Below are 26,764 nucleotides of genomic sequence, written 5' to 3' on the forward strand. Positions count from 1 at the left end.
GCGGCAGCCGAGGAGGCCATCTTTGGTTTGGGCAAAAGCCCTCGGTCGGAGCTAGGCAGGGACGTTGCCGCGTAACAGAAAAATCCCCCAAGTTTAGGTAACACAGTAGATGACGGCAGATAAAGACCCGAACGGTCCATCCAGTCTGCCCAACCTGAGTGTAGGGGATAAATCAAGGGCATGGGGCAACATCATAAAAGCCTTGCCTCGAGTGTTTTGTGGCCACAAAGTTGATCGGAGAAAGTGGGGGTTTTTTTGTTTTTCGACACACCCGCTTGTCCCTTTGAAGTCACGTTTAAGGGGGTGGAAGGAGGGAGTCGCTGATTCCCGGGGGCGGGGCTTCGTTGCCCACATCCAACATGGCGGCCGGGAGGCTCCCCCCACTCCCCGTCACGTGATAGCTCCGCCTCTCTCCACCACTTGCGGCGACCGAAGCGGAGCTGGCGAGCCGCCGCCGGAAGGAGTCCAGGTGGGAACCCGTCCGTCCGTCCGGGGCCTGGGAACGGCAGCTCCCCCCCCCCCCCCCGCTTTCTCCTCTGCTGGGCCAGTGCCCTTTCCCTCACCCCAGGCCCCTGCGAGAACCTCCCCCCCTCCACCTGCAGTGACAGTGCCTCCTGCCTTTTCCCCCACCCTGGGCCTGCAGTGACACTACTCCACTCCCCCCCCACAAAAACCTGTAAATGCAGTGACATTGTGGCCCCCTACCCCACTAGCAGTGATAGTGCATCATCCCCTCTGGGCCTATAGTGGCCATGCCCCCCCCCCTTCCCACCCTGGACTTTGGGTGATTTCCCCCTCCCCCATCCAAAGGATCTGCAGTGTTCCTCTTCACTACCTCGGAAATTCGGTGATTCCTCCCCCCCCCCCCACACCCTTTATCCTCACTCAGGCCAGCATACCCCAAATCCCAGACCTGCAGCACTACTGCCATTACTCTTTATCCCCCCCCCCCTTTTCCTGGTCTAGTGACAGTATCTTTCCCCCACCCCCACCCCCATTCTGATCTTCTGTGATAACTGCCTCTCCCTTCTGTAGCATGCATCTTGGATACTGCAGGTAGTCATGGAAAAGGAGAGGAGCTGCTGCCCTTGATGACACTTCATAGCCTCCTCCAGAATCGAAAGAATGAATGTAAACAGCCGGAATGGCATTCCTGAAATATTCTACCTTTCTTGTGCCTGAAGTGTATATTTTCTTATTTACTTGGTTGCAACATTTGGCTCCCTTCCCCTGATTTAGAGCAGCTTGCCATCCTGTAGGTCGTGGGATAGCCAGACCTGTACCAGCATGCTTCATCTCAGAAACCAACCAGCTGAGGACCAGCAGGTTGGTTAGTAGCTGGATACTATCCAACAAGACCTTGGGAGCAAAGGTGACTGGATGTTTGGGCAGCAGCCTGCTGTTTTGGATGGTGAGATGTGATGGCTAGTAGGTTGATGTATGTTAGATTAAGTGTAGGAATTTGGATCATCACCTGCTCAGGATGGAGGACGATTGATATCCTCTGAGCAGAAAAACTTCTGTGGTTAGCAGCAGCAGTATATCTCGGTGTAGATAGGAATATCTGGACAGATTGATTGAGCTTGGGTTTATATGAGACACAGGCTGTAGAAATAATCTAGTATTTCTCAGTAGTATTGGCAGCATAATTAATGCTTGGTACTGTGAATAATTAACAAATGTCAAATAGGTTTGATAAAAAGGGAGTTGCCTAGTGTGTTTTTTATTTACACGGGAAAAGAGAAATCCATAAGAAATAGGAGGGTGGCAGATATTTATGTGTAATGAGAGTACTTGTTAAACTGCCTTTCACGCAGAGGAGACCAAAGAAGTTTGCATACTAAATATGAGAAAGGAAAGACCTATAATAACTTAAGAGAAAAAGAGATAGAGAGAAAATAAAGCTGCAATTGATTGCTTCTTTTGTCAGTGTGGGAATATGAAATGTTGAGTTTGATACCTAGTAGTGGTGAACCTCTTGAAGAAACGTTGTCACGGAAAGCTTTTGTGCATCAGGGCCAATAAGACTCGTTAAAGCAGTCTTACTATCACGGAAAGCTCTCCTCCTGATGCACCGAGCCTTGTAGCAACCACCGAGAACCCTATGCGAAGGCATTGCAAGGAACTCATTAGTATTGAAATAAGCTTTCCTTGCGATGCACAAAAGGGGATGCCCCTCTTTTATGGTGCAGAATTTTCCAGCAGGTTTGGACCTGTTGGTAGCTGTCCTATGTGTGTTGGGTGAGGCATACAACACACGCACAACAGCTGTGTACATTAAAAAAAATTTGTTGGGGCTGGCTGGCTCAGCTACGATTGGCTTTTTAAAAAATTGGGCACAGCTGTTTTGCGCTCACACGACAGCTGTGCCCTTCTTTGAAAAAAAGAAAAGATGATTGTAGCTCCAGAGCTGGCAGGGGAAGCTGTGAATCAGCTGAGCCGGCAGCCACCGCTCTGCCAGTTTCCTGATGGCAACTGTAGAGCCCCCATCAGCTGGGCAGAGGGAAGAAGAATGGCAACTGCAAGCAGGAGGAGGAGCTGTGCCTAGCGATTGCTGTTCTGAGCAAGCGCCCGGGGTTGATCCACATGAATAGCGTGCATATAATTTGCAGGCTATTATGAGCATTACCCAGTAAAGAAAAATTGCTCCCATCACGGTTTACCATGGTGTTGGAGTGTTGTGCATCGGGGCCATTATGAAGGTAAAGCAGGAAGAGCAGCATGAAGTAGTGCAGTAGAGAATGACGCGGGGACAAATTTTTCCCTGTCCCCCATGGGAACTCATTTCCCCATCCCATCCACTTTAAAATCATAAGTGTTCGAGGCTTGTGCGGTTAACCCTTTCAGGACCAAGGGACAATATTTGTCCCATAACTTTAAAATCCTATAAATTTCTAAATTTCTAAATTTGATATGTACGGATTCCATATGATACTGCCTTTATGTAAACAAACTGGTTCCGACATTCATTCATTAGCGTCATTGCCAGATTGACGAGAAGATTCACTTGCCACACTGTCCATAAGCCAGAAGTTTGATTTTTTTTTTTTTTTAAAAATAATGATATTTCACAAAAAAAATCAATTTTTTGGCATCTGCAAGCCCTTTTTACCATAAAAATGTCGTCAAAACCGCAAAAATTGGCCTACGATCCTTATGGTCCTGAAAGGGTTAAGGCAGAGCTTACAGGAATGGGACAGGGACTAGAGCAGCGACAAAACTCCCGGGGACGGGAGGGGGAAATTGAGTTCCTGCAGGGACGGGGACAAATTTGTCCCCGTGTCAGTCTCTCTAGTGCAGCACAGAGTGACCTGAGATGACAGAAGAGAGAACATGCAAGGCTTTTAATAAATGCTATAGGGTCTTAGAGGAACAACTTCTCTTCATCTGGACTTTATTACCTGTGGTCATTTGATGTGAGAATGACAAGGCAATGCTGCTCACAATCCACATGATGCTAGCGAGAGACTTTTATACTGCACAGATGTAAAAATAGGACTAAAATGATAGGTTTTGAAAAGAATAAAAAAGTGAAATTTGGTTCTTCGTGAATGCAGTGGCTGATAAACTTCTGTGTAAACAACTTGGCACCTCCTGGCCTTGCAACACACAAACTGACGTTAACATCATTAATGTCATCAGATGTACACTGCTATATTCTCTAATTCGTTGTACGAAATATACACTGCTATACTCTTTAATTAGCTGGGGAGGCGCCCGCGCTTTTTATGCAGGACCCCCCTCCCCCAACCTGGTGCATTGTGGTATTTGTAGTAGCTGTTGCTTCTTAGCATTGACTTTAATTAGCTGTTCGTAAAGCTTCACTTGATTGTATTTACAGTTTCTTTTATTGTAAACCGCCTAGAAGTCGCAAGATTGTTGGCGGTATATAAGAATAAAGTTATTATTATTATTATAAACTGTCTTAAGTATCATAGGCCCCCTTTTATCTAGTTGCATTAGGGGCTTTTTATCGCGGGTCATTGCGGTAAAATCTCCACCTCTCATAGGAATTGTATGAGTGTCGGAGCTTTTATTGTAGCAACCCGTGATAAAAAAAAATAACCCCTAGCACAGCTTGATAAAAGGGGGGCCATAGTTTTCTTCTGTTGTCATCTACTAATTAGACCAACTTGTCTACCTAGCTCTACTACACTGGCAGGATATATTCTAGCTGCTAAACAGAAGTTTGATGCCTTGTAGGATATTGCTCCTTCATTAAACAATTAAAAACTAGAAAATTATAGCAGATATAAACAATGCAACCTATCCAATCTTTCGTCCTCTCTGGAGATCTTCTGTTCTTGATCTATGCTTTCTTAAATGATCATCAAACAATTCTGCAGGGAACAGCAAACAGTAAAATAGATATGTCAAAATCAAGAATAAAATTTTTATGTTTAGAAAACTTCATGGCACCCATCCTCCAGCAAACTCGCAACACCCTTCTCCCCCCCCCCCCCCCCCCAAAAAAAAAAATGCCTTAAACAAGTTTTTAATTTGAAAGAACAGCATATTCTGTTCAGTCTTCAGTCTTTCTCATTGCTTGTCTAGCCAGCACTATAGGGAATCAGACAGGATTCTGCACTTAATCCAAAGCCTGGCTTCCTCGTTTCTTGCTCCTAAATTCTGTAATCCAGGCAATTACAAAAATAGCAAGGCAGTTGCCCAAACATCCAGCCTTCTAGATCTCATGCCTTGATGGATGGTGTCTTGGCACAGGGATGACCAAGCAAGTTTATGTGGCTGCCTAGGGTGGCAGTTTGGTGGGGGGGGGGGGGGGGAAGCAAAGAGCAGCTACAATCAAAGTCAAACAATATGTCCCGACTCCTGACAGTCACTCAAACTCAGGGCATAACAAAGGAGTTGTTAATAATTCAGCCACGGGTGTAAAGTTCACTTTATTGATAGTAGCCCCACGAGGACTTGAAGGCTCAACACTGACAGTATTTCGGCATCTATGCCTTCGTCAAGAGTCTCAATGGCTGGTAGTTCTATCCCATAAATACAGGTCAAATTCAGAAGCTTAGGACACCAGATATTTTCCTGCTCATTCTGAATTTGACTTGTATTGAATGCTCTATTTTTGATGAAGGCATAGATGCCGAAACACTTTCAGTGTCGAGTATTCGCGGTGCTACTATCAATAAAGTGAACTTTACACTAGGTGGCTGAATTATTAACATCTCATCCTCACGACTCCTTTGTTGTGCCTAGATTGTCTAGTCCAGGGGTAGGCAATTCCGGTCCTTAAGAGCCACAGGCAGGCCAGGTTTTCAGGATATCCACAATAAATATGCACGAGATAGATATGCATCTCATGGATGCAGTGCATTTAAATCCATCTCATACATATTCATTGTGGAGATCTGAAAACCTGACCTGCCTGTGGCTCTCGAGGACCGGAATTGCCTCCCCCTGGTCTAGTCATTGAGGCCTCCTTGAGCTCCCTTTTTGGTATATTCATACAAACTCAACCAAAGGTCTCTACTTTTACCTGCAGGAAGGGGGGATAATTTTCAGATAGCCCATTTACCTGGCTAAAAGACTCTTGACAATACCCTTCATTATATATTTAAGTGTATAACTGTGTAAAAGTATAATGTCCAATTAAGTGTTTGAATAGGATTGTTGTAACATGATAGTACAGAGGTTAACTATCAGTGTTTTTTTAATGCTAGGAGTGAAGGGGTGGAGTGGATGGACTAAGGACCTGAAAATGAATTGAGGGGTGGTGCATAAGGCTGATGATTCTCCTAGGGCAGTGTTTTTCAACTCGGTCCTGGAGTATCCCCTTGCCAGTCAAGTTTTCAGGATATCCACAAAGGGTCTCCCGTACGAGGAAAGGGGCTAAAGGGTCTCCCGTACGAGGAAAGACTGAGCAAATTGCAGCTCTACACTCTTGAAGAGCGTAGGGAGAGGGGAGACATGATTGAGACATTTAAGTACATCACGGGACGGGTCGAGGTGGAAGAGGATATCTTTCTTCTCAGGGGACCCTCGACCACAAGAGGACATCCGCTCAAACTCAGGGGAGGAAAGTTTCGTGGAGACGCAAGGAAGTACTTCTTCACGGAGAGAGTGATCGAGCATTGGAACAAGCTTCCAGTGCAGGTGGTCGAGGCACGCAGCATCCCAGACTTCAAGAACAAATGGGATACCCATGTGGGATCCCTACGGGGTCATGCCAAGGGATAGGGTCACTAGGACTTAAATGAGCGGGTCAGTAGAGTGACAGTATAATTACAATTATACTTAAGGGGTCAGAAGACTTAAGAGGGTGGGTAAATAGTGTGGGCAGACTTGATGGGCTATATGGCCCTTAACTGCCGTCATCTTTCTATGTTTCTAATATGCATGAACTTGATTTGTATACACTGCCTCCATTATATGCAAATTTCTTTCAAGTACATTCATTGTGGATATCCTGAAAACCAGACTGGCAAAGGAGTACTTAAACTAAAACTTAGTTTTATAGACCGAGTCATCAACCAAGAGGAGCTCGACTCGGTTTACAAAAATGTAAAAACATAATACACAAATTTGACAAGAAAAAGTAGACTGAAATAGTTAATTTCCAAAATGTTTAGCAAACAAAAAAGTTTTTCAGAAGTTTCCGGAATAAAGCAAAAGAACCTAAACTTCTTAATATAAGCGGTAAAGCATTCCAGAATTCGGTTAATTTAAAAGCAAAAGAATAACTAAGGGCTCCTTTTACAAAAGGGCAGTAGCGGCTAGCGTGCGCGGCATTTTAGCTCGCGCTAAAACCGCTAGCGTGCCTTAGTAAAAGGAGCCCTAAATCTCTTTAAAGGTTCTGTTTTTACCACTGAGAGAAGGAAATGTAAGTTTTAATTTTTGAGAACTTCTGGCAAGATGAGATCTATGAACATTCCAGTCTAAAGGAATCAAAGTGGCAAAAATGCCAAATATGCACTACAAATGCACTTCAATTGAATTCTGAGATACACTGGAAGCCAATGGAATGCCTTGAGCAGTGATCAAATTTACTCTTACCGAAGATAAGTTTAGCTGCAGTGTAGAGGGTAGAGAGGGACAGATTCTTCAGACTGGTAGGGGAAACAAGAACAAGAGGGCACTCAAGAAAATTGAAGGGAGACAGATTCAGAACAAACGCTAGGAAGTTCTTCTTCACTCAGAGGGTGGTGGATGCCTGGAATACACTTCCAGAGGAGGTGGTGGAGCAGAGTACGATTTCGGGTTTCAAGAAGGGGTTGGACAGGTTCCTGAAGGAAAAGGGGATTGAGGGATATAGATAGAGGGGGTACTATACAGGTCAAAATGTCTTCAAAAGAGGATCATTTGCAGGTCACTGACCTGGGGGGCCGCCGCAAGAGCGGACTGCTGGGCACGATGGACCTGTGGTCTGACTCGGCAGAGGCGATGCTTATGTTCTTATGTTCTGTATTAATTGAAGTCTCTGCAGACTGACCTTTGAAAGACCCAAATACACTGAATTGCAGTAATCCAACCTTGACAAAATGGTGGATTGAACCAAGACAGAGAAGTATTGTTGGTCGAAAAAGTGCTCTCACTCTTCTCAGAGCACGGAGATTGAAAAAAAAAAACACTTTTTAATAAGCGAGTTTAGTTGGTCCTTAAATGTAAGTGAAGAATCGATAACAATATCTACTATAAACGAGGAAAACTCAATTTTCAAAGATTCTCCTGAGTCCACAGCAGGACTGAGTGGAGAAACACTGTCCTAGGGTGCCTGATTACTCTTGCACTGGTCTTGCCTGATCACCATCAATCTGTTGATTTCTGGGGACTTGTAGCTGGAATGTTCCAGACCTCCTTAAGTCATGACTTGCAGGAGCACCGAGTTCTGTTTTCCGATGCTGTAGAGCCAGTGGAGAATGAGCTCTTTGCAGTTCTTGTTTTGGGGCCCCTCGGTTTACTTCTCATTCTGGGAAGAACGCCTCAGACCCAAGCCGATCCCTGACCACCTCCCTGCCAGTGGATATCCAAGCTTTCTTGAATGCCATCATTGTCTTTCTCTCCTCTACTTCATCATGGTGGCCCCACAACGAGCCTCCCGGTGTTCATGGAGATATTTTGGGTGATATGATAAAGGTATAGAATACGAAGGCAGATATACCGAAGGCCTAACCAGTCTATCCAGTTTCCTTCCTGTAGCCATACTGCAGATGTCATATGATCTCTGGCTTTGCATACTCTGTTGAATTTCAAAAGTGGGTGTATGGGTGTCCCTATGTAACCTCCTCAGGTTGTCGGCTTTGTTAAATTTTGTAAACGGCTATCGGTTATGCGGTATAGCAATGGCTTGTTCTGTTCTTGTTATCTGTTTTCAGAGATGAAGTTGTTTGCATGTCTGCCATATTAACGTTATTCATTTGCTCTTTATTATTTGTTTTACCGTGGTGTAATTCTTTAATGAGGTGTTAAGGAGCAGTGCCAACAGCATCTCTTTTTGAGGTTCGGGTTTATGAATTTTCTTTGTGGCGCTTACATGCAGCTTGTGTTAAGTAAATCAAACAGTTTTCTGTTGTCATGTGTCTTATTTTGTCTCTCTGACACTGGAAGGAGAAGCAAAGTCGAACAGCCTTATCACTTGACATTGTTTTGAAATGCTGAGTTTTCCCAAAACACTTTCTTTCTAATCCTGAAACTTCGTAATGGTTGTTTTTCATAGAATGCATTGTTTTATCTCCATAAGAACATGAGAATAGCCTTATTGGGTCAGACCAATGGTATTTCTAGTCCAATGTCCCGTCTTCGCGGAGGCCAATCCAAGTCACAAGTACCTGGCAAAACCCCAAATAGCAGCAGCATTCCATGCTACCGTCCCATTTCTGTCTCAACAGCAGACTATGGACTTTTCCTCCAGGAACTTGCCCAAATCTTTTTTTTTTTTTTTTTTTAAACCCTCAGGACACAGTTTTTGTTGTATGTGCTGAGTGTCACATGTTGGAAGTAGGAATATCATTTCACAATCTATAATGTTTAGCCCTGGCACAGTATCCAGTAACCTGTCCTAGGCCAATACAATGATGTGGTGAGTGCCAGTCTTTCCACACTACAATCCTGAAGAAACTTTCAAACTTCCGTGGCTAGCAGAAGGATATCTGTCCTTTTTTTTTTTAATTGTTTCTTTTCATGAGGCTCATTTATTCATTCAATTTCTATACCGTTCTCCCATGGAACTCAGAACGGTTTACATGAATTTATTCAGGTACTCAAGCGTTTTTTCCCTGTCTGTCCCTGTGGGCTCACAGTCTATCTAATGTACCTGGGGTAATGGGGGGATTAAGTGACTTGCCCAGGGTCACAAGGAGCAGCGTGGATTTAAACCCACAACTCCAGGGTGCTAGGCTATAGCTTTAACCACTGCGTCACACACTCCCCAGTCTACCTAGCTGGAGAAAAACACACGTGTTCAGCCCTGCTCAGGCACCTTCATAGAAACATAGAACATGACGGAAGAAAAGGGCCACGGCCCATCTAGTCTGCCCATACTAATGGCCCACCCCCTAACTACCTCCAAGAAGAGATCCCACATGCCAATCCCATCTTTTCTTAAAATCTGGCATTCTGCTTGCCTCAATTACCTGTTGTGGAAGATTATTCCAGCGATCAACCACCCTTTCGGTGAAGAAATATTTTCTGGTGTCGCCATGAAATTTCCCACCCCTGATTTTCAACGGATGCCCTCTTGTTGCCGTGGGTCCTTTAAGGAAAAAGAGATCCTCTTCCACCTCGATACGGCCCGTGACATATTTGAACGTCTCGATCATGTCTCCCCTCTCTCTGTGTTCCTCGAGTGAGTACAGCTGCAACTTACCCAGTCGTTCCTCATACGGGAGATCCTTGAGTCCTGAGACCAACATGGAAGTGTGTCAGATTTGAACCTGAACTTGGAGAAATCAGAGGATATGCCTTTTAATGGGTATAATTATGCAGATTGGTCTACACCCTTCCCCCTACGGAAAGTTGCACATAAGACTTAAATATTTGGGGGTTTACATCACCAGTGACTTATTGAAAGCTTATACTGAAAACTTTTCTGTTTTACTGGGGAAAACGCAGGACATCCTAACCCTTTGGACCAGTGGTCTCATACTCACATGCAGCCCGCCAGTACTATTTTGAGGCCCCTTCCATCTTCTTTAAATGTTTAAAAACAGAAACTGTATGATACAGCTGTTTAAATACTTAATTTACTAACAAATCTTTTCCAGAGACGGGGAAGTGGTAGAGCTAGAGGACATGAATTGAGGTTGCAGAGTGATAGCAATTAGGAGTAACATCAGGAAGTACTTTTTCACAGTGAGGGGTGATGGAAGCGGCGGAGACGAGAACAGTGATGGAATTCAAGAATTGTGTGGGATACATACAGAGGAGGATGACGTCAAAACAAGGCTATTGACGGGCAGGAGTGGTGGACAGATTTCTGTGTCTGCTAGACAGATCAGGATGGCTGGAGTTTGCTTCGACAGGAAGTCCAGTGGTTAGGAAGTAGAGCGAGTGCCAGGCAGACTTCTTCGGGCTGTGTCCTGAAAATTGCAAAATACTAGAAGGAACACCCACCATGGAATTATGTACTGTTGAGATGACTATTGTATTCTATGGTTGCCAATTGTTTGGGAAATCTATATATTATTTGAATATAAATGTGAATAAAATGAGGTGGAAAAAGCCTCAAGAGTATGGCGCAATGACAGATCAGGTATTCATATTGTATATCAGGTTTATTTAAAAATTTGATATACCGCCTTATCAAAATTCAAAGCGGTTTTACATAATATATAAAAACAAAGAGTAGAAAGGCATACACTAAAAACAAATTATAATTATTAAAACAGACAGTCAGATAAACAGACGAACATTAACTTACCGAAACAAAATGAAAAAGGGTAGAAATACATTTGTGTAATAAAAAAGAGAGGGAGAAGGATCAAAACAAAAAATAAATAATCTAGCACTTTGTAGAAAAGATTAAAATGAATAAGAAAAGTAAGGAGCGAAGTTCCATTACAGTCCTTAAAAGAACTATTATACTCCAAATACGTCTTTAAAAAGAAAGGCCTTCAAGCTACTTTTAAATTTATCAAGTGATGAAATTTCTCTTATATAATTTGGTGCTGAGTTCCAGATGGTAGGGGCCGTAACAGAAAAGATATTAGTTCGCATATCACATTCATATGATATGCAATGAGTGTGAGTGTCATGTAACTCAGTGGGGGAGGAGAAGACACCTTAAAGACAAATTTACCAAGTAAAATGTGAGTAATACTGTTGGGTTATTGGTTTGATCATGACTTGATAATGAATCTGATTGTTGGCAGAGTTGATGGACCATGCACATCTTTTATCCACCGTCATTTTCTGTGTATTTTCCAGATAGATGAGAAAAAAGGTTTGCTAAAGCTTCCCAAGAATTTCAGTCCCCTGGGAAACGCCGAAATAAGAAATCCATGAGTGGACACCATCGAACAGCAAGGAAACGATGCGTGGATTCGCACCCCGATTCCACTCAGGGCTGCGGCTATGTCCCAGGAACGGGATGTGTCTTGAGCAAGCTGGTTGAACTGCCCACACCACCTCTCACCAGGCACCAGCTGAAGAGGTTGGAAGAGCACAGGTACCAGAGCTCGGGCCGGTCCTTGCTAGAGCCATTGATGCAAGGCTTCTGGGAATGGCTGGTCAGAAGAGTCCCTACGTGGATCGCTCCAAATCTTATCACCATCGTTGGACTGCTAGTTAACATCACCACGACTCTGATTTTAGTTTATTACTGTCCAACTGCGAGAGAGCAGGTAAGATGTAACCAGAACTGGCTCCAAAATCAAATAGAGTCTCATATGTTCAGTTGTGGCACAAAGGATATTTTTCATCTAAGAAGTGAAAGTAGTAGTCTGGTAGCCATTTTTTAAATTTATTTAGCCCAGAAATAAGTGGATTTTTCCAACTCCATCTCAATAATGGCTTATAGACTTTTCTCTTTTAGGAATTTTTTTAAGTCCTGCTAATTGTTTTAAACCCTGTGCTTTTACCATATAATCTGGCAATGAATTCCAGGGTTTAATTGCATGTTGAGTGAAGACATATTTAATACCACTCTACCTATAGAAGCTCAGGATGGAGTACGATAAATAAGTTACAGTAATCACACTAACTGCTTCACTGGTCCCAGCTGGCTATCATTTGTGGCTAAGGCTGGCTTCCAGTGTCCTATATTCACTTCCCTTGTCCCTTTGGTGTTGACAGTCAGCATTCAGTGGATGAAGGACCAGGAATGTGCCATCAGAAGCTAGGAATGGTTGGAATTATGATTAACAGCCGTCCAAGGCCTGAGAGTGGCTGAGCGCTTTCTTTAAAACTGGTGAATTGCAGCTAATTTAATTACCATCATGTATGATCAAACTGTAAAAATATGAATAAAAAGAGGTTTGTTTAGACCTCCGGTTGTCTCCCTCCATCTGCCACTAAGGTCCCTTTTTTTCTTTTCCTCTTTTCATCCACATATATCAAAACCATGTTCTGAATGGGCCAGACACTCTCTCCCTCTAATTTATTAATGGGGTGTTTCGGTATATGATAGTATTTTAAATAATGAGACCTCTTGGTGACATGTGCCTCTGTGACTTCGTGTCGGCTTTCTCTCAGATGCTAGTTAAACATTTCTGTGTAACCTCCATTACTGATAAATGAGAATTCATGTGCAAAGTTCTTCTGTGTTAAGGACCATGATTGGATTAGTGATCTGAGGGATAAGCTTTTCATCTGCTCTCACCTTCCTATTCAGGGCCCCTTTATGTGGAGAAGGAAACTTTGGCCCCAGTAAACATGCTGATGAATCAAAACGGGGGAATTCCTAGATGTTAGAGAGTAGAAATGCCTGGCGCCTGTATGGCCTATTTCCACAGTGACTTTTGTAAAAAAAATTATAGATGCATATAAAAACTGTTCTTCCTGTAGCCCAGTGGTCTCCAACTCCAACCCTTTGCAGGGCCACATTTTGGATTTGTAGGTACTTGGAGGGCCGCAGAAAAAAATAGTTAATGTCTTATTAAAGAAATGACAATTTTGCATGAGGTCAAACTCTTTATAGTTTATAAATCTTTCCTTTTGGCCAAGTCTTAATAATAATATTGTCATTTATAGCTAAAAAGACGTATGATCAAGAAACTGTTTTATTTTACTTTTGTGATAAACATATCGAGGGCCTCAAAATAGTACCTGGCGGACCGCATGTGGTCCCCAGGCTGCGAGTTTGAAACCACTACTGTAGTCACAACAAATTAAATTTAGTGCAATTTCTGTCTTAGATGCCTAAAAACTTTGGGCCTGATTCTCAAAACTGTATCCTGATTGTAGGTGGCGGTGGGCATCCTACCGCCATCTTAACAGACCAATCGGGATTCACGTTCTTTAAAAAAATCGATGCGATGAACGACATCTAAAATGTAGTCATCTTGATTCGAATCTACAGAAGCGCCCATATGCACCTACAGATGTCTAGGGCCGTTGTAGGCGTGGCTTACACTGGAAGTGGCCTTATGCCTTAAATATAAAATGCTGGCCTATATTTAAGACGTCTGTACAAAAAATAGACGCGAGTCTGGATGCAGCGCCTATCGGTGATTGGCACACGGTAGACACCTATTTTGTAGGCGCCTACCACAGCAAGCACCGTTTCAGAATCAGGCCCTTTCTGTACACCCCTTCTCCCTCCCCCCTTCATTTATTTATTTTTTAAATTTAAGGGCATTTTATGTGCTAATCCAGGGGTGCCCAAAAGGTCGATGGCAAAGGTAATGCGAGTCGATTGCGGAGCCCATCCCGTGCTCCGCGATAAGACTCGCATTGCCTTTGCTTTCTGTTCTCCCTGCTTCCCCAATGCCAGGCCAGGCACAAGTGCCGGGCCCACAACACCCCACCCTTGAATTTTCGAGACGGAGGCGTGATGGCATAGCGTCTCAATATCACCACTAACTGGATAACCTCTGGTTCTGCCCAAGCTCTACCTGTGGATCACCCCAGCACTGTCTGAATAGGTCCAAAGTGTTCAGAGGACACATTCAGCAGCATTTTCTAACCAGAAAAGTGCCTCTTGTCTATCAGCTGGATAATTTTTAGACTGTATAAGGGAAGACGCCTGTCGACTTTTGCTGCCTTCCAAGAATTTTAATACACACCCAGAGATGCCAAGTGTGAATTATTCCAGAGTGAAGCTTCCAGGGTGGAAATCTAGATAGATTTAAGTAATGCTCTGCACGTGAAAAAAGAATTACTATTCTGACTTTTTGTGCACCTCTGAAAAGATACAGACAGAATAGAGGTAAGATGGGTAAATTCACGGGGTTAAAAATTTCTTTCCACACAGTGGTTAAAATGTTATGCATATGCATATGTGTAGTTTGTTTTGTTTGTTTATTCATTTATAATCTGCTTTTAACAGAGCGGCTCACAATAAAACACAATATTAAAGACATCAACATACATTAGATGCAGGAGGGAAGTAGTGTGCAGGAATTTATGCTCTGTTTTCTTCCTGCTTAGCTGGACCATATAGCTTCTTTTTAGCTGTCTCTCATGAAAGCACTGGGCACTAAAGCCTCGGTGATTAAGAGAAAGGGTGTCAAAGCCGGGGTGTCAAAGTCCCTCCTTGAGAGCTGCAATCCAGTTGGGTTTTCAGGATTTTCCCAATGAATATGCATGAGATCTATTAGCATACAATGAAAGCAGTCCATGCAAATAGATCTCATGCATATTCATTGGGGAAATCCTGAAAACCCGACGATTGGGGTCCTCAAGGTGGGACTTTGACGCCCTTGGTTTAGAGTGTCAGAGTGAAAAAGCCTTCAACTGAGTGTGACACCTATACCTATGTGTGACTGGTCTTTTTTTTTCATCTAGAGAGCTGCACAGGAATGGGGATCATTGAATCTGCGGGAATCCTGTGGGTATGACTTACGGGTTTGTGGGATAAGGATGGAAGAAATTGCTGCAGGTTTCCCATGGGAGAGTAATTTCTTCCATCCTTATCCCACAAACCCGGAAGTCATACCCACAGGATTCCCACGGATTCAATGATCCCCATTCCTGTGCAGCTCTCTAGATGAAAAAAAAGACCAGTCACACATAGGTATAGGTTGAAGGCTTTTTCACTCTGACACTCTAAGCCAAGGGTGTCAAAGTCCCTGGCATCTATTTTACTTGGGAAATGAACTGGTTCATCCAATCAAAGGAAAATAAAAAGTGTATTTGTGAACAATTTGTAACAGAGCGAAAGACACTTCTTTAAAATAAAATTTTTAAAAAAATGCTGGGTTATAATTTCTGAAATAATCATGAATCTGAGGCACCTTCCATAGAAATATTTAAATTTTTTTTTTTTTAAAAAGGCTGGGTTATAATTTCTGAAATAATTAATCACGCATCTGAGGCATCTTCCATAGAACTATTTAAAATTAAAAATTAGATCCATCGCCTACAACTTTTGCAAAATTCTGCTGTTAAACTAATCTATCATGCAAGAAAATTTGACCATGTCACTCCTCTCCTCCGCAAAGCACATTGGTTACCTATTTCCCAAGTAAAATAGATGCCATGGATAGGCAGCATATTTTCCTCAGACTATAAAACAGTGAAGCAGAGAATGGCGTGGGGATAAATTTGTCCCCGTTCCTGCAGGAATTCAATTTTCCTGTCCCCACGAGTTTTGTCGCTGTACCTCTCCCTTTCCTGTAAGCTCTGCCTTAACCCCGCTTAGGATTTTAAAATTTTGAGGCTTGTACGGATGAGGACAAAGCTTGCAGGAATGGGGCATGGACAGGAAAAGAACTCACTGGGACGGGAAAATGAGTTCCCTTGGGGACAGGGAAAAATTTGTCCCCGTGTCATTCTCTACACTGAAGCACTTGGTGCAACATCTGATTTTGTTCCTGACACTTCCATTTTCTCACGGCTCGTCATTGTTCTATGTGTTTCTCTTCTAGGCACCTGTCTGGGTGTATATTTCATGCGCTCTAGGCCTTTTCATTTATCAGTCTTTGGATGCCATAGATGGGAAACAGGCCCGAAGAACAAACAGCAGCACGCCCTTGGGAGAGCTTTTTGACCACGGCTGCGACTCCCTATCGACAGGTACTGCTTTAATCAAATTTTCAAAATCCTGTGACTTTCTTTGTAAGGGAACATTGGCAGAGCAAGAGAAATAGTTCATGTTTGTGCAGGACCCTCAATGAATCCTCACTTGTGCTTCAAGGGTAGGTTTAGGTATATTTATTCTTGATACGTACCATCTTTTCCGTAGAGCAATGTAAACAGCCCTAATGATTAACTTAGTGGGCTGAGACCCAGGGGAAGAGGGTCTGATTCCCACTGCAAGTCCTTTAATCCTCCACTGCTCCGAGTATAAAGTGGTAGATTGTGGACCCACTAGAGAAGAGAAGATACCTGTTTATTCTGTACTGTGTAAACTGCTTTGGTTGTACTACAGAAGGGCATTATCAAATGCTATAAGACTGCTAAACATGATCTCCATTGAGTGAGTTGTCCTGTCGTGGCTGAACGACAAAACAGAGGGCGTGTGGTCTCCTGACCTTTAAGGGATCTGTAACGCAGTGACCAATGACCTGGGCAAAGAAGGGCAATTACCGGAGACCGAGCCGTGCTGGCCTTCAGGCTTAAATGGGAAACAGCTGAGACACATCCTTAGCTAGCATGGTATCAGCTGGGGCTGACTGGAATAGTTCCAGAGGGCCCTACTTGCCAGCATCTCAGTGTTGACCCAAGGACATGATATTTTCTTAGAGCTTCGACTTGTGGCCACTTTGGCAACCTCAGTCAGAACTGAGAGGAGGATTTATTTTCTTCCTTTATAACCCTAGCTGAGCTGGTTTGTTGTGGCTTTGGGTTTGTAAAGGAGGAGAATATTATTATTATTTATTGATGTGTTACATCGCCTGAATCAATCAAGGATCTAAGCGGCTTACATAATAAAAGGAATAAAAACATTAAAAATTTTGGCGTTCCTTTTCCTTTTCCTTTTTTTTTTTTTTTTCCCCCCCCTGGTTGCTTGAGTTCCAGTTAACAGAGAGTCTACTGTATGTAGTAGGAAAGCAGTGGTTCTAAGAGCCACAAAATGGCCCACATGTCGGGGTAATTTAAAACATCCAAGGCTGCTGGATTCTTGAGGCACCCCGACATTCAGACCAGTTTGTCGCCCTCTCTTTCCTATCGAATATTGTATTTCTTCTCCTGCCTCTCCTGACCATGACTGTATGTCCTCGTCATTGGTATTTTATTGGTGACCCGTATTTTATTGGTGACCCGTCAAAAGCACACAGGACGATTTCCGCGGCGACATTTGCGCGCAGGACAGATGCACACCGCCGCTTCCACTGTTTCTGTTAGTGCTCTGAGGGGGTGTGGGGGGGGAAACCCCCCCCCACACACACACACAGAAGTGTTTGTGCTGTCATGGGGGAGTGTGGGGGGGGAATCCCCCCACTACACAGAAAACTCCTATTCTCCTTCCCATTTTTGCTCTTCGGAAGTTTTCAGTGTAGTGGGGAGGTTGCCCACCCCCCTCAGAGTGCTAATGGGAGCGGCAGAAACAGTGGCACGCAAACGTCGCCGTGGGATTGTCGGCGTGCCAAAGTCCTGCACGCTTTAGTTATGGTGCCATTTTATTTTATGTTTTAAAAAATATTTTTAATAATGTACACCGCTTAGTCATTTTTTAAGTGGTATGTCAAATTTTAAGAAACTTGAAACTTGACTGGAAGTTGGCCCTGTCTGCTTCGGAGCCCCTCTGAGGGCCTGATTTGTGATGATTTTTTCCCTCCTTAGGTAAAGATTGGGAGAAAAGCTTACAGCTTAAATAATTTACATAGGGGAAAGGACAATGATTCAGGCCCCCGTTCCATACCGTGCTGAGCATGTTCCTTTGCGCTATGCTGTCTGATATGAAACATATTATTGCTAAATCCCTGTATCTTTCTTCTCCCGCCTCCAGTCTTCGTGGTCCTGGGAACATGCATTGCTGTGCAGCTCGGTACCAACCCGGACTGGATGTTCTTCTGTTGCTTTGCGGGCATGTTCATGTTTTACTGTGCACACTGGCAGACCTACGTCTCTGGCACCTTGCGCTTTGGCATGTAAGTACAGAAGAAGGTAGCGACACGCACTGGCAGTTTATTGATTTTTTTTGGATGAGAGGGGTGGGTTGTGTTCAGATGTTTCTTTAACTTGGAAATGCTTTTCTAAAATGGAAATATGTGTCCTACCTTTAGCCTCAGAGTTGAACTTTTGGAGGTTACGTGCTCATTTTTGACATATAGTTTCTATTGCTTGCATTTTGTTGTAGTTTGGGCTGTATTTTCACTGCTGAATTTAATAAGACTTTCATTAACAAATAAAAAAGAATTGTTTTTACAGACTCGGAGAAAGTTAAAATTAACTAATCCCCTCATTTACGAACGCATAGCGCTGGCAGTGGCAGTAACTGCTCCGACACTCATAGGAATTCTATGAGCGTTGGAGCAGTTACCGTCGTTGCTGACGCTAAAACCCACACTGTGCATTCCATACAGTTTGTCCCCTCTCTCCCCATTCACTTCCCTCTTCCATCATCTCCCTCCTGTCTCTCCCCTCTTTCATTATATAGCTTATCCTCCCTCCCCTTTTCATCTAACGTCTCCCCTTTCTCCCCTTCCATCAATATTTCTCTCCTCTTTGTATCTCTGCCCTTCAATACAATGTCTGCCCCCTTTCTCCACTTCAACTTCCATCCAGCATCTCCACTTTCTCTTCCCCAGTTCTGTCATCTCTCTCCTCTCTATACCCTACCCCAACATGTGTTCTCTCTCTCCCCTGTTCTATCTGGAATGTCTTCCCACTCCTATACAAAATCTGCCCCCCTCTATCCCCCACCCCAGACCATTACCACCAACTTCTGCTCCCTCTCTCTCCTCCCACCCCACTTCCACCAGTGTCTACCCCCTCTCTCCCCCCACCCCTTTTTCACCAGCTTCTGCCCCCTAGCATCCCCACTGTTACTGCTGCTTTCCCAAAGCAGCAGCAGCGGCAAAGTGAAACAAACTAGCTGCAGGACCTTCCCATACATATCTGCGGCTGCCAGATCTACCCTGGAAGAAGAAGTGGCAAGCCAGCAGTCGTGGGTATGTATGGGAAGTCCTGCAGCCGGTTTGTTTTCCGTTTGCCACGGGAAAGCAGCAGCAGTGGCAGAAGGTGGGAGAGTGGTGAGGGGGATGTTGGTCCTGACCTCACCTGCTGCGCAGCCTTCTGCTAAAAGGTGCGTATTCGCACAGATTAGAGGGAACTTTGCATGGAACCATTTTCTCCCATACATGCCTGAAGGTTGCCAAAGTGCTTGGTTTCTGTCATTTCTGTGGGTGATTCTACTTCTAAGCCTCTACCACCCTCTCAGCAAATTAGTATTTTCTCACACAGTAAGTAAACTGGATGCTTTTCCTTCCTCTCAGCTTTCCCTCTGTGTTGAAGTATTTCTTTTTTCCCTGTCGCTTCAGCAGGACAATCTCCTTAGCAGCTGAGACACCTGATCTGCAGTAATTACAGACACACTATTTGCTTTGCTTTTTTATTTCATAAGGTGGTTTTGCCACATCTTAGGTGTTACGGCTATATTCATGCTTTGTATGTATCAGAGGAGCAGATTATTTTTAATCGACACAACGGAGTCCAAAGTTATTAACATTTGTGATGGGAATGTCTGGAAAGAGTTTTTAAAATCATTGTTTGAGTCATGAAATGTAGCTGAGAAGACGGAGAAGGCTTCAGCCTAAGAGTTTCACTATCAAGAGGCTTATGCTTTATAAGAGGGATTTGGGACGTGTATCGATCAGGTTTTGGACAGAGCCATGGTCTGCAACTCTTTATGGTGTGAGAATCAGGTTTGTGGTGGAGTTCGGTGAGGGAGGTGCAAGGTAGCATGGGTGGAGGGTACATTGAGAAGCACACAAGACCTTTGAGTGAAAAACTGTGTAACACATTACTAGTAATGATCCCAGGAGATTCCCTTCTTCTGGAAAGCAAAGCAGCCAGGAAGCGGGAGCAGTGGGCCGAATGGACTGACTTTAAGAATCCAGCAAAGAACAGGCTATTGGAGCAGAGCTAAATTTGCAATCCTTTAGGCCGGGGGTAGGGAACTCCGGTCCTCGAGAGCCGTATTCCAGTCGGGTTTTCAGGATTTCCCCAATGAATATGCATGAAATCTATTTGCCTGCACTGCTTTCAAAGCATATTCATTGAGGAAATCCTGAAAACCCGACTGGAATACGGCTCTTGAGGACCGGAGTTCCCTACCCCTGCTTTAGGCTCTGAGAAATGAATAAAACAGCGCCATTCCGAACTACCTCATTTAATAATCGTACAAAACTAATGTGTTGTCGGGAGCATGCTCAGTTGACTCCGAACTGCATGTATGTGGCTTTTGTTTTTGAAGGGGATTGCTTGAGGGAATGTGGGGAAGTAGCTACTCTCTGGCTATAATTCTGAAAGTGATTTGGCCATAATTGGGCCAGTTATGACTCAATGGTGTGCTTAGTTGTGATTGATGTACACTGAGATAAGCAGCCGGGGACTGACTGCTCTAACAGGTAGAATATTGTGATGAATCAAAACCAGCAGCAGGAACCCTCTACAGCTGCACCTGAACCCGCCGGCCAGAGTGTCTCTTCACCCTGTCAAATTTTCTCTCCCTGATGTGCAGAGTCGATGTTACAGAGGCTGGGCTCTCTGTCATAATGCTCTATCTGGTCACAGGAGCTCTGGGTATCCAGTTCTGGAGTAACACGGTAAACCTTTTGCCAGCGCTAAACCTAGATGTCAAACAGTGAATGGCTTGTGCACAGAGCCCAGCCAGCAGCCTTGGTATGCACAGAGCATGCGGAAGGGAACTCTTTTTTTTCCAAGTTTAACATGAACAGCTCGTGGAGCCTGTAGGAGATATCTAGAGGCCTTCCAGGATTCGAGCAGCTTTCGGTGCTCAACTTGTGCTAAAACCCCAGTGAACTTTTTCCGTATTTATCAGTTTAAGGATTTGTGCACAAAGGAAAGCACTTGTGAGGTATTCTGTCTATGCTGGGAATGGTTCTAGGATGCAAGGAAGGGCAATTAAAAAAAAAAAAAGTCCCACCTCACTCTGATTTTGGAATGTGAGAACAGGAGTACAGCTGTTCAGCCATCATGTATCGTTTTTAGGGGCTAATGATGAACCCCTGCAAGTAATTTCCAAAAGGGACTTTCCCCAAAGAGTTTAGGGGTTAATGATGAACCCCTGCAAGTAATTTCCAAAAGGGACTTTCCCCAAAGAGTTTAGGGGTTAATGATGAACCCCTGCAAGTAATTTTCAAAAGGGACTTTCCCCAAGAGTTTAGGGGTTAATAATGAACCCCTGCAAGTAATTTCCAAAAGGGACTTTCCCCAAAGAGTTTTATCTTTGGAAGTTTGGGCCAATGGTCACACATGCATCCAAAGTGAAACAGTTTTAAAGTGCAGTATGTACCAGAAAGTATGTTTGGGTTTCAACCTGAAATTCCTGTATCTGCCCCAGCATCAGTCATTACACAGACATCTAGCTGTATTCATGCAGTCGAGGGGAGGGGGGTCGAGATCAGTGCAAAAGGGACATTTTGTTCTACAGCCCTTCTGCTCTCATCTCTCCCAAGGGGAAGGATTCCAAAATGGGAAAGGAACCCTTATTTGCCTGTGATTTTGTTAAAATCTTTGAGTGTTCCATTCGTAGAACAAACAAAACATTGACCCTTTAGTCCCACAGGAAATGCAAATTCCAGCGAAAACGAAAAACTCTGTGAAGATGGTGATGTTCAAGATGCAGGCTTTATTTAAAAATGTACAATTGGATAAGCCACACAAAATGTATCCAGGACCAAAAGCATTGAGAGGTGTGGACCCAACGCGGTCCGTGTTTCGACAATGCTGCTTTCCTCAGGGGTCCCTAAAAGTCCTGATATTAAAACCTGTGGATTAAACGCTGAAAGCAATACTGAGTCGTAACTCTGCGCAGATGAGGATTCCTTTTTCCACGTGTTAAAAAGACAGCCTTACTTGTTTTAATTGGTTTTAATCGGCACAGTAATAGACTGTCATTTAAAACCAATTAAAAACGCATTTTTAAAAAAAGTAGCTGCCGTTAACACATCTACAGCAGGATGCCTAATGGCACATTACGCCTAAGTGGGCATGGTTGGGGGCAGAGTGGGACCGGTGCCGTTAGGCGCAATTCACTAAAGAACTTAGCGCCTACAGGCGTGTAAGCCGTGATTCTGCTAATAGCGCCTAAGCGTGATTGACACGCGGCCAGCATCCATTTTTGAAGACGATGCCGATTTAGGCCCTGTTTACAGAATCCAGCCCTTTGTGTGCAAAATTGCATGAACAGTTTATAGAATACAGTGGTACCTCGGTTTATGAGTGCACCGGTTTGCGAGTGTTTTGCAAGACGAGCAAAACATTTGCAAAATCGGTGCCTCGGAAACCGAGCATGGCTCGATTTATGAGCAAACCCCCCCCCCCCCCGCAATCTGGCACCCCCCCTACACGATTGGGCACCCCCCCCAACACGATTGGGCACCCCCCCGCCGCTTCTTACCATCATCTGGGCACTCTTGAAGATTGGCCCTCGTCTGCTGGGCCTTGAGCATCTGAGCGTGCTCAAGGCCTGCGAGTTCACGTTCTGAACGTGAACGTGAACTCACAGGCCTTGAGCATGCTCAGATGCTCAAGGCCCAGCAGACAGGGGCCGATCTTCAAGAGTGCCCAGATGAGGGTAAGAAGTGGCGGGGGGGTGCCCAATTGTGTCGGGGGGGGGATGTCGGATTGTGTTAGGGGGGGTCGGATCATGTCGGGGGGGTGCCCAATTGTGTCGGGGGGGGGGGTCGGATCGTGGCGGGGGGGGGGTGCCGTTTCGAGGCAGGTGGGGTGCCGGATCGCAGGGGGGGTGCCTGATCGCAGGGGAGGGCCTTCGAGGGGAGCAATGCCAGTTCTCGGGGGGGGGGGAACGCATCAAAGCTAGTTTCCATTATTTCCTATGGGGAAACTCACTTTGATAAACGAGCATTTTGGATTACGAGCATGCTCCTGGAACGGATTATGCTCGTAATCCAAGGTACTATTGTACCTACAATTGGGTGCACAACTTGACTACTTAGTTGCAGTAAGAGCTGGTTAGTGCTAATTAGTATTCTGTAATCTTAGCCATGCAAATTTTATAGCACATAACTGCAAGGGGGGTATAGACATGGGAAGGCCATGGGCTGGTCAAAGGCGTGCCTGGCACTTATGCGTTAAGTTTATAGAACACTGAGTTATGCATGCAACTGTGACATTTATTTTAAAAAAGTTTTCTAACCCGCTTAAACCCAAGCGGTTCACAGGATACATACATAATCAATTACAGTCAATTACCGTGCCATAAACGGAGACTGCTCAGCCAATCCAAACAACCACACTCCATTCACGCACCCTCCAATCAGAAACATCAAAACGCAAAAACAAAGTGCGCTGGCCTCCTGGCCACTCAAGCAGCAAAACTAGACTACCAATTCTCCAATTTACTGATCACGACAACCCCAGACTACAAAACCTTCAGAAAAGAAATAAAAACCCTGCTGTTCAAGATACTAAAGCCTTCTGTCATCAGAGTGGGGAAGAGAGTTTTTTGGGGGTTTTTTTACTTGCTCTTGAAAAATTTTCAAACATGCTGATTGTTTTGTCTTTAAACTGTTTCGAGCATCCTGTGCATGCCTTCAGCTGCTGCTGGACTTCAAATAGTTGCTATGAAATTGCTTTGCATAATCCTGCTTTTTTTTTAACCTTTTTTGTACTTAATCAGAATTGATGTGACTGAAGTGCAAATCTTCATAATAGTCATGTATTTGCTGTCAGCGGTCGGAGGAGCAGCTTTTTGGCAATCGCTGGTAATTTACTTGATCATTATTACTTGATTGACTTACTGTTCAGATGTGTGCCTTGTCTTCACTGAATCTTACAACAGCTCAAACCAAGAACCACTCGGCAACTGTATTCAAATTCATCCAGCTCCGGTGTCCTGTTTGACACTTTTTATACCACAGAGAGAGGATTCCGTACAGAGCGCTGCCTCTTTTCACTTGTCTTATCGCACCCCAGTACTTTCTGAAATTTGATGAGTAATGAGCTTTCCAGACATGTCTTTGCCCTGTTGTTACAAAGGCAACCCCCAACTTAGGGCTTTGCAAACCTGTAGACCCCATAGTATATCCACAAGAAATATGCATGAAGTACGTTTGCACACACAGGAGGCTCAGTATTTGCAAACTGAATACGCATAAGAGAATACAGGTGTCCTGAAAACTCAACTGGCTATGGGGTTCCTGGGTAGGGATTGGGACGCTTTATCTAACCCTTCTCCATTTCAAATACAGTATTCAGTCTTCTCCTTTGTACTCGGGAAGGGAGGGAAGCTCGACAGATTCTTAACTGGGTTTTTTTGTTTTTAAACATATATATGTGGAAGCCTTTTTGGAGAAGGTGGATCTTAATTACTAAAAACATAAACAGGATTTTCCCCTATTAGAAGACTGGTATGTGTAAAAGTAGTCTTTATCTGCTGCTATTTGTCGCTGTTTTTTGGTGGCCTCGCCAGTCTGCCCTTATGAACTATTCAGCTTGTAACAAGGAGTCTATCAAGGCCTGCCAATGCTTATTCTGTAAGTCAAGGGAAATTTCTATCTAAGGTGGCATAAACCATTGCATTAGGTATGTGTTACCATATTTAATGTGACATGGTGTGGTGGCCATGTTAGTCTACTTTCCAAGGTAATATATAGAAATAAAACAAAAGAAATACCTTTTTTATTGGACTAACTTAATGCATTATTTTATGATGAGATTTCGAAGGTTACCCTTCTTCAGATCAGTATATATAAAGAAAACATGAAAGGATTTCCATAACTGAGGTCCCAAGACCATAAAGATCGAGTCCCTATACATCTCCAATCTAATTTGTATAAAATCTGGATCATGAAGTGGTGCCTGATTACTTGAACGAGGGGGATGTCCTGCCACATGAACCTTTAGGGTTACAGGCAGACAAAGTGGTGATTGTAAATAAAGAAGTTTTAAAATTACCATTAAAATTTTTTAATGAATATGCCATTGAATAGGCAGCCAGTGAAATTGCTTAATTGGCGTAATGCGACTATACAAAGGACTTTTGAAGGTTAAATGAGCAGCAGCATTTTGAGCTATTTGTAAAGCTCTTAAATCTTTTTTAGGCAAACCACTTAACATTGAGTTACAGTCATCATACAATAGGTACCATATATGTGCTCATACAACTGTACGAAAATTAGGCGGACTCGTCAATCCTTTCAAAGGTCATAGCGATTTATTGGAAATAAATTGTGATTGATGTTTTCTAATAAATTGATCAGAAAGAAATCCCAATCTCAAAAGGATCATACTTAAACCTTTGGAACAAAACCCTGCCCTAAGTTAATGACTGTGTCTTGTCAGTTAATGGCTGGACTAATGGGTAAATTCTTGTCGTATCCTGAATATTTGAGATCTTCTGGTCCTCTGTATCGTTCTACTGTGACCACCCCTTTGCAATTTTGTCACTCTCCTTCCTTCTCCTAAAAGGAACGTCTTTCATCATCGATTCTCTCCATTATCAAATTCTCAGCCTTTTGAGAAAGGGAGAGGGGATGGGACTTTTGATATACCACCATTTTGTGGTTACAGCCAAAGCAGTTTACGTTTAATAAACAGGTGCTTATTTTGGACCGGGGTCAATAGTCGCATTGACCTGTAGTGAAAATCAAAGGGCTGTGGCTCACTGGTTGAGCGGTTATGAGATCAAATCCCAGTGACCCTGGGCAAGTTACTTAATCCTCCAGTGCCCGCTGCTTTGAAATGCCAAAGTAACAAAAAAGGCAGTATATAAGTCCCCCTTTTCCTTACTACTTGGGGTTCCAGAATGTTGCTTACTCTTTGAGGTTCTACATGGAATCTTGCTACTTGGAATTCCTAATCTAATCTTCCATTTGTGAGTCGCACAAACCTATTCAAGCTCAAGGTGACAGAGCTTGTGAGATCAAATCCCGGTGCTGCTCCTTGTGACCCTGGGCAAGCCACTTAATCCCTCCTCTGCCCACTGCTTTGAATGTCAGCTTTGAAATGCCAAAGCCACAAAAATGCAGTCTACGAGTCCCTAACTTCTTGGGCTACTGCACTGATCATGAGGTTACTCCTGTACTCCAGCAAAGGACATGTTCTATTAAGTATTCTTAGTCAATGCGCCAGGAAATATGGATTCATTTGTGTTTAGAGAGACCATTTAATAACTTCTTTTGAAGAGCAGCTGTTTTCCACCATATTTACTGTAACATTTCATCAGAAACAGTACCATCAATAAGAAATGTAATTTCCAGCTGCCTTCATTTGGAAAGGATTTAAACTGTTCAAAAATGAAAAGATTTATTGAAGACAAGGTTGCTATTAATTTTTAAAAAAATGTCGTGTCTGTTTTGCCTGAGCTTTGTAATCATTTGAATTTTTGCTCCTGATAGCATTTCTGAAGTGGTGACATCTTTCAGCCATGAACAAGAACTAGTTTCTTCTGACAGTACAATGTGAAAAGAAGATTGATTAGCTTGGAAATTTTACAGTAACCTTCTTAAAAAAACAAAACCAAAACAAAACCCGATACAATTTGATCTGTTTGCAG

General features: G+C 43.6%; 1 protein-coding gene across 7 annotated transcripts in view; it reads left to right on the top strand.

Moving 5' to 3' along the window:
• The first annotated feature begins 325 nt into the window (after positions 1-325).
• CEPT1 (choline/ethanolamine phosphotransferase 1) overlaps positions 326-26,764 on the top strand; it is a 39,846-nt gene continuing 13,407 nt past the window's right edge. The window contains exons 1-5 of one of the 7 annotated variants that reach the window (XM_033918759.1): positions 326-469; positions 11,383-11,798; positions 15,984-16,131; positions 18,008-18,149; positions 20,744-20,828. In XM_033918759.1, the coding sequence (XP_033774650.1) occupies positions 11,457-11,798; positions 15,984-16,131; positions 18,008-18,149; positions 20,744-20,828 (717 nt within the window). In that variant the 5' untranslated portion in view covers positions 326-469; positions 11,383-11,456. Of the gene's footprint in view, positions 470-1,035; positions 1,132-1,230; positions 1,412-11,382; positions 11,799-15,983; positions 16,132-18,007; positions 18,150-20,743; positions 20,829-23,887; positions 23,973-26,764 lie in introns of those variants that run through there. The other 6 variants (XM_033918765.1, XM_033918762.1, XM_033918763.1 and 3 more) reach the window with 6 other exon arrangements.

This window comes from Geotrypetes seraphini, chromosome 13, assembly GCF_902459505.1.
Source record: "Geotrypetes seraphini chromosome 13, aGeoSer1.1, whole genome shotgun sequence".
NCBI classification, from domain to species: Eukaryota; Metazoa; Chordata; class Amphibia; order Gymnophiona; family Dermophiidae; genus Geotrypetes; species Geotrypetes seraphini.